This window comes from Pygoscelis adeliae, unplaced genomic scaffold, assembly GCF_000699105.1.
Source record: "Pygoscelis adeliae isolate BGI_AS28 unplaced genomic scaffold, ASM69910v1 Scaffold74, whole genome shotgun sequence".
Taxonomy (NCBI): domain Eukaryota; kingdom Metazoa; phylum Chordata; class Aves; order Sphenisciformes; family Spheniscidae; genus Pygoscelis; species Pygoscelis adeliae.
This window is the reverse complement of record NW_008824665.1, coordinates 2,828,879-2,836,945: the sequence shown is the minus strand read 5'-3', so window position 1 is coordinate 2,836,945 and position 8,067 is coordinate 2,828,879. Positions and strand designations below refer to the sequence as shown.

Below are 8,067 nucleotides of genomic sequence, written 5' to 3'. Positions count from 1 at the left end.
TGGGTGCCAAAAAGGACTGTTGTGGTTTAACCTCAGTTGGCAACTGAGCACCGCACAGCTGCTCGCTCACTCCCCCCCGCCACCCCCCAGTGGGATGGGGGAGAGAATTGGAAGAGCACAAGTGAGAAAAACTTGTGGGTTGAGATAAAAACAGTTTAATAATTGAAATAAAATAATAATAATAATACACAAAGCATGTGATGCACAGTGCAATTGCTCACCACCTGCTGACCGATGCCCAGCCAGTCCCCGAGCAGCGGCCCCCCCGGCCAGCTTTCCCCCAGTTTATGTAGTGAGCATGACGTCACATGGTATGGAATGTCCCTTGGGCCAGTTTGGGTCAGCTGTCCTGGCTGTGCCCCCTCCCAGCTTCTTGTGCACCTCCAGCCTTCTCAGTCGGTAGAGCATGGGAAGCTGAAGAGTCCTTGATTTTGTGTAAGCACTACCTAGCAACAACTAAAGCATCCTTGTGTTATCAACATTGTTCTCATCCTAAATCCAAACCACAGCACTGTACCAGCTACTAGGAAGGAAATTAACTCTATCCCTGCTGAAACAGGACAATATTGTATAGTACAACACTGGTGACACACATCATTGCAGAGCAGTGTCAGATTTTTAACCCCCTTAGGTGGTTTTTTATGGTTTTAGGAGCTAATTTTAAAATAGGTTATTTTTCCATTTTTCTATCTAAAATTATCTCAATTCTGCATTGTATTCCTCAAATCTTTCTTATATCTGATGTTTCAAGTAGATTGGTTTTGAACTGCTCAGGTTTAGAGGAGAACAGGCACTTAAGAGTGAAGATAAAGAAATTACAATAAAAAGCTAGCATAAAGAAGCATACCCCTCTTTCCAAACAACAAATACCAACTGGTGGCTGATTCGGGCAAGCAATAGTCCCAGGTAACTGATGTCATTCACATCATCGCTCACATTTGCACAGTGCTGCAGGTAGCATGTGCGTTTGCTGAAACAGGATCCAAGCTGATTGCAGAGTGAACTGTGAAAGATAACAGTACTGTGGTGGGCCAACACGCGTGCGAAAGAGGAAAATACTCCAGGTTGAAGCTTCTCACGCAAGCCTTTTCAGTGTGTATTGCAACAGAGGTAGGCTTGGAAGCTAGCACAGAAGAAACAAATAGACAATCAGCCTACGGCTGAGGAAACATCTGATAGGCTTAGTGGGTGGAGTTGTCCTGTCTGGTCTGATTTATCACTGTACCTGTATACTCCTGGGGAAGGTGGTTTTATGCTGGTAAGGACTGCAGGCTAGAGGAGATGGGGTGTAGACACACGCTCTTCTTCCCAAAGGAAGGAAGGGAACTTATGGTAGGGGAGTAGTCAGCTGGGGGATGGTCTCTGCGTTTGATACCTGCAAACATGGTGGCGGTGTTCAGTGAATGTGTAGATGTGCAGATCTTGGCAGGGTGAGCTGTGGTCCTGCTCCCTTTTGCTAATTCAGCAAGAGACCCTTAATTTAACTAAGGCAGTCATCTCCTGGCATAGCAAATGGGACAGGCGTCCAAGGAAGTGTGACAGTTCTGACTTGGATGGACTAAATGCGGTGTAACCACCTCCTAGGCTGGGGCTCCAAGTACAAATGGCAAGCAGTGGTAGTCACCACCCCATATAATGAGACGCAAATTTATTTCCTAGCAAATGTGCCAAATAAAGGGAGATCGTTGCCATGTTCATATTACAATGGTTTCTTTTTGTAGAACTACAGTTTTCAGGTCACTGGCTGAAAACTGCAGGAACCAGCGGTTTTAGTGTCTCCAACACAATGACAATTCCTCCTTCCAGTGGAGCCATGACTAATAACTTTGTGTGCCCTGTGCATTGTGGAACTCTTTTTATGAAAAGAGGCAAGATAAAGATAAGTTTTTTGATACTTTTGAAATTTAAGGCCTTATCTAAAATCCAAGAACATCAGAACAATATTGGAACCTTTCCCGTTGCTTTCCATGGCATATAAAAGCTTTCTTTGAAAAACCACCTAAAATAAGATTGCAGAACATCTTGTGTACAGATTTACTGCTTTGAACTCCAGAGAGTTACCGAATAAAAGAAAAATAAAAGATGCCATACAATTTATCTAGAACACAAGACCTGAAGCAGCAGAGTATGGAGAAATGGGCAAGTTTGCTTCAGGGATGAGGACAAGACTGAATATATTCCCTGTTCTAGGGGACTGTCCTTGTCCTGGAGCTCTTTTTTCAGCTTTTTTAATAGCTTTTGAAAAATTCAGGTAACCAGAATTTCCCAGAATATTGTGAATCAGGCAGGTCATACCACGCCTAATTTAGTGGATGTGGGATAAGTACCATTCCTGTAATATTTTCAAAATGATGCTGACTGCAGGGAAAGCTGACACTTTCCTTACTGGGGGGTGAGGATTGGGCCTAGGACTGCTTGCTTTTTAACAGTAGGTGTGGTAACAACAGCCTTCACACAATAGATGAATTATTTGTCCCTCTGCCTTTAAAGTCTGTAAATTTGAGTTGGCCAGATGTTGAAGCCCATGTAGGAAATGTCCCATTTCTCTCTTTTTAATTCTATTGCAAAATTGCAGAAGGTGTTAATTTTACTTTATAATGTAACTTTTTTTACAGGTGCAGATTCACTCTACAGAAATAGTTTCAGCCTCAGTGATGAAAAGCTTAACTCTCCAACTGCATCTACTCCAAGCTTGCCATCTCCATCAGTAACTCCATGTAAAGGTAAACTTAATTTTAACTGTTGACATTTCTTCCTAATTCTCAACTCTACAGGCTTCTTTCTGTGAGCCAGGATTCACATGCATGCGTTGACTCTTTTTTTTTTTTTAAATGACAACAAAACTAAGGATTACTGTTAAGCAGACTACAGATGCAAGTATTATTGCGTTGATCACAAACAGCAATAGCACACTGCATCCACACTTCTTCACAGGTCACCCAGCAACTCCTTGATTTTGAAACACCAAACTATGTTAGAGTTCTTTGGTTGATCAGGAATTGTGGTACACCTTACAGAATACTTCACTTCAGAATTAACTTGTGTTACTTCTTACTGAAGCACCTAAGTAGCTTAAGTGTCCCATCTATCTACAGAAATACTTAGCCTGAATGCAGGGGTACAGTAGGTGACTCCTCTGAAGCTATATGCTGCCATTCAAGTTAACACCATTACTTAGATCCATATAGACCTTGCACTGCTGATACAACCCATGTATTAGTAATTCCTTCCTCCTTTGCAGCTGTGCTGTTTCAAAGTGGCTTCTGTCTTGCAGCTGATCTAACTCCCCAGGAGCTTGTTTCATTCAGGTTAACTTAAATTAACTCTGGAGTAGATGTATTGATAAATGAACAGTCATACATAGGTACTACATGGTGCTTTCGTTACAACTAGTCTTTTCAGATGCATGCTCAAGACCTTTTCATGCTTTCATGTCTTTTCCACGGTGACCAGTCACAAAAAAACAAGTTAAATGCTTTCTTTATAATCAGCACGATACGAGGGAGAAATAATGAATAATAGTTAATAAGAAGTAGCAAAAAAGAGTTCAGTTGAACTGGCAGGAAATACTTGGCAAGGAATTACACTAAAGGTTAAGATGCTCTTCCTGATGAGAAGACAAAAAGACAGAAATAGAGTTGAAACCAGCTTGGAATAGACCACAGAAATGAGGTAAGGAAGCCACTTGCAGTAAAACTAGATTGAATGGAAGCAGTGGTGTTCTCGGGAGTGGAAATTTAGGTGGATGTTTGGATCCAAATTTGTAGTGTATGGACCAAGATCAAAGGATCTGACATCACAGCAAACCAGTGATACTGACATGATTTAAGAGGCTTAGATTTGTGTAGGAACTGGGAGCTGACTGGGTGGGGGTTCATTAGGGCTGTGAATGCAGTATCTGAATACATGCTATAAGGAAGACTCCCACAGTAGCAAGGATATGGATTAGTTGACATACAGCTTTTTTTTTTTCTCCACTTCAGCCTCTGCTTTTAAAGGAAACTAAACAGAGGATTGCTTTGCTTCTGTCAAATGGAAAACTATAAACTAGAATTTTAATTCAGTCTCCCCTGTTTTCTAAGAATGTATTTGGACATTGCAGCAACCCTATTGAACTTACCTGAAAATATAACCCACAGCATGTTTGATACCACTGAAAATGATTTGGGGGATTGTGTGGTTCCAGTGTTTCTTTTGGCCAGAGAAATATGTCATGTCTAAGCAGCATCGACTGTCTCTTACTTTGCAGCAAAGCTTGGAGACACAAAAGAACTGGAAGACTTCATTGCTGATCTTGACAGGACACTAGCAAGTAAGTAGGTTTTTATTAGTAGGCTGTATCTCACTTGGTACTGTCAAAGAGTGATGAAAACCAATGTATGGGAGGAGGGAGAAGGGAAAAAGGGTAGCAATAGTTTTATATAACATGGCTTCATTTTAGTTTGCTAGTCCTATGGATCTTTATGTGGATAAGAAGGTAAAATGGACTAAATTCTGGTCTTTGCCTGAATGTTCAAGGCATGCAGTTTAGGTTGTGTGACAAAGGCTGTACTCTGATGAACCTCTGTCCTCACCTCTGAGGCAGCTGCAATTCACCCCTCCTTGACAGTGTAGCGATCAAGTAAACATCACTTTCTGAAATACTCAAAACTCGGCTAAAAAGTGGGGCTTTGTTTCTTCATTATAAAGCTAAGTAACTGGAGGAGTAACTGTAGGTGAGGGAAACCTTTTTATTCTAGACTTTGATTTATGAAAGAATTAAGGAGCAGGTATCTGTATCTATTGACTTAGATTAAATGTCAAAATCCTGTTTGTTTTTGTCTTTACCAGCAATGGAATTTACATCACTTTTTCTGTCACTATCTAGAAATTGTATTTTCCAGTTACAGTACTAGGTTCTTCACTATGATTTTTTTAAAGAAAAAATCAAAACTAAAAAAAATGCCCTCCCATTCCCAACCATGTACTCTGCCTATTCTTTCTGCTTCTTCCTGTGCTGTTATGGACATGATACTGTTTGGTGGTGGGGGTTTTTTTGTATGGAACCAGACTATAGAGCCCAAAACAACAAATTGTAGGACTAGACCTAAATAGCAGCATGAACAAACCCCCCCTAATAAACTATGAACTGAGAGTTTCTTGTATTCATTAGGTATTTTCCCTTCCCTGTAATTCTTGAAGCCTTGGCCGTCTGCCTTGGACTTAACTCAAGACAGCTGCCCTTATGTGCTTCCTACTTCCCTGTCGTCTTGTATCTTAATCCTGGTTTCACTTCTCTTAAAATATATTTCTAGTTTCCTGACTTCTGTCATGGACACATGCTTGAGCTAACTCCATCTTTACCACTGAAACCTCACTGACTGATTGCTCTTCTGATAAACTTCTGAGTCTGAAGGTTTGTGTAGAACAGTGAAACCCCCAAACCACCAAACGCTGACATTGCTGTGTCTTGCACAGCTGTGTTGCAGCTAACTCTTAAGGGGCTGCCTATAGCGTATTGGTTTCATTGTCCCCTTGCAAGGCATATCTAAGGTGAAGCCTGGGATTGCCACCTGCTGTAGTGGTTTTGGTGTATTTTTTCCTCCAAACTAAGCAAATCTCTAGCTATTTCAGCAGAGTCTCATTTATACAGTGTTACTTGTCTTACAGTGATAACGCTACCTTTATTATACGTGGAAATTCTGAGGAAAGAGACCAACTTCCATCTGATATTTATCATCACATTTTTAAGGAGTTGTTGTATTTATATGCTTGAAGTTACACTGAACTTTGTACAGATGTCTTTTCAAGCCTCATGCACTTGTTAGAACAGTAATCGCCTCAAATTTTTACACGCTCTTGTGTTAATTAAAAAAAGGTGTAATTTTGGCCTGTCAGGCAGTCTAGCAAGCTGGGTGTAGATAGGGTGTCTGGTATGTCAACAACATGCAATCTCGTTTAATATAGGACTTAATGATCTTGTTTTGTATTTCCAGGTATGTGAAATGAATCTTTGGCATTGTGCTTGCCTATGAATGTCCTCTGAAGGATAAGTGACATCAATCACTGAACTGCTGCCCTTGTCTGATAACTTTGCTACCCCAGATATTCACCTTCTGAACATAACCTTTGTAAACTCCTACAAGTATTTAACTGGTAACATCAGTTTTGTTACTTTGCAGCAGGTGGAATAAGATAACTTAAGTGTTACAGCTGTATTTTGCTTTAAAACATAGCTTGAATTTTAATTTAAAGTTGCTTTTATGAAAATATATTTGTAATTTTATATAGTTGAGAACTTTCAATGCTTTTTTCCATTATAATATATTTTTGTATGCAAATAAACCCTGAACTGGAATCCAGATGTCTGAAAGCTTCATGTGAACTCTGAAACATTAAGTACAAATTACGCTCTTATTGAAAACGTCAAGCTTTAAAATATCTGATAAGGGTGTATTTCCTGTTAGGCAAAATGTGTGATGCTGGCTTCATGGGGAACTTCATATTCTTCTTTTCAAATTGCTTAAATAAGAGAATTTTGTACTATGTAAAATTAATACAATCAGGGAAATAATAAAATTGGTTAGACTTCAGATTTGCTTTAATACAAATGAAATAACACTGACTTAGTACAGATTTCAACAATAACACCTATTTCAAACCCTAGGTAAAAGCTAGCTGTAGAATTCCACACCATTCTACAAGAAGTACTGATTGGGAGGTCAGACACTTAGGCCCATGGGTTTAAAGGTATGGACATCCTGTAGGACCAAGAAAATACTTAAGTGTCTGGATGTTTCTGGTACCAGACCCTTGGGTCCAAAACAGTCTACCACTCTGAAAAGACTTCCTGGTCATCAGTCTTATGCTGAAAGAGTGGAAGGTGAACCTGTATTTTCACAAGGAACCTGATTCTTTCCATATGCATTAGGCACTGGAGATGTCATTACGTGAGCTCTCCTGCAGCTGCTGCAGGCATTACACTTGGCTCTGCTGTCAGAGCTGCTCATGCCATTGCCCTCTAATCTGTTCAGACCGAGTGAGCTGGGCTGGTTTGAAGTCCAGGTCTTATTTTGACCAAAGCAGGCTAGCGAGCAGTTGCATGAGTGGTTCAGGTATTGTGCCCCCTTGGTCTGTTATCATCTTTGAGTGTGGCTATGGCTGTGGCTGTGGCACAGCTACCAGCCAGTTGCTTAGGGACCTTAAAGGATGGATTTGGACCTGTGCTCTGCAGCTTGTGGTGTGTCTTTGCTGTATTTGCTACTGGGAACACCGGGAGGATGATGCAAATCCATCTTCCTGCTTTGGGTTTTCTAAAAATTGACCAGAACACTTGGATCTTGTTAAACGCCGTATGATTTCTCCAGTTTTATTCATTGGTATGAATGAAATTCTGAACTGGGTACATTTTAATCAGTCTGAAACAACCTTGAGGTGGTTGTGTGGGTTTTTTGCCCTTCTGCCTGAAAGAAGGAATGTAAGATGGTGGATTATTTTTCTGAAGAGGAAAAACTCCCTTCAGCGTTTCCTACCGTAGATTCAGGTGGTAAATTGTCCCTTAGAACAGAAATGGAGTGGACTGACTTAGGAGGGCGAAGTTTCCTGTTGCTCTAGGTGAACTGTAAAGTCTGAAGGAAGGTGGGATGGTTCAAGTTCGAGACAGTGATGTGCTTCTGCATGCTCTGGGACATTCTCAGATGCTCCTGCACAGCAGGCACCCCATTTTGAGCAGCAAGGTAGGCTTGGAAATTCACTGCTACTACAAGATAAACACACAGGAGCAAATCCTCCTTTTGGCTGCCTCTGTGCAACTGAGAGGGGAGCCTGGCCCTTCTCCCCGGTCCCGGGTGCAAAGGGATGTGTTGCTGGGCGAAGCCGGGGAGGGGGATTCCCTGGGCTGGTGTAGGACTTGCTGTTACATGGGGAGGGAGAGGCACTGTGCCCTTCAGTAGAAGCTGAGGGAAGGGGAACCAGGAGAGCTGAAACAAGCTCACGCTTTTCTTTTAAGAAACGTCTTTGGCATAAGGCATGTTTTTAAAGGTGCTTGAATAGCAGCAGCAGTTTTGGCTGGCTTTCTGCGTTTTAACA

The 8,067-nt window shown here is 41.3% G+C and overlaps 1 protein-coding gene across 1 annotated transcript in view; it reads left to right on the top strand.

Moving 5' to 3' along the window:
* RGCC (regulator of cell cycle) overlaps positions 1–6,311 on the top strand; it is a 15,854-nt gene extending 9,543 nt beyond the window's left edge. The window contains exons 3-5 of the mRNA XM_009322856.1: positions 2,616–2,723; positions 4,250–4,312; positions 5,976–6,311. Of these exons, the coding sequence (XP_009321131.1) occupies positions 2,616–2,723; positions 4,250–4,312; positions 5,976–5,983 (179 nt within the window). The 3' untranslated portion in view covers positions 5,984–6,311. The remainder of the gene's footprint in view (positions 1–2,615; positions 2,724–4,249; positions 4,313–5,975) is intronic.
* Positions 6,312–8,067: the final 1,756 nt, after the last annotated feature.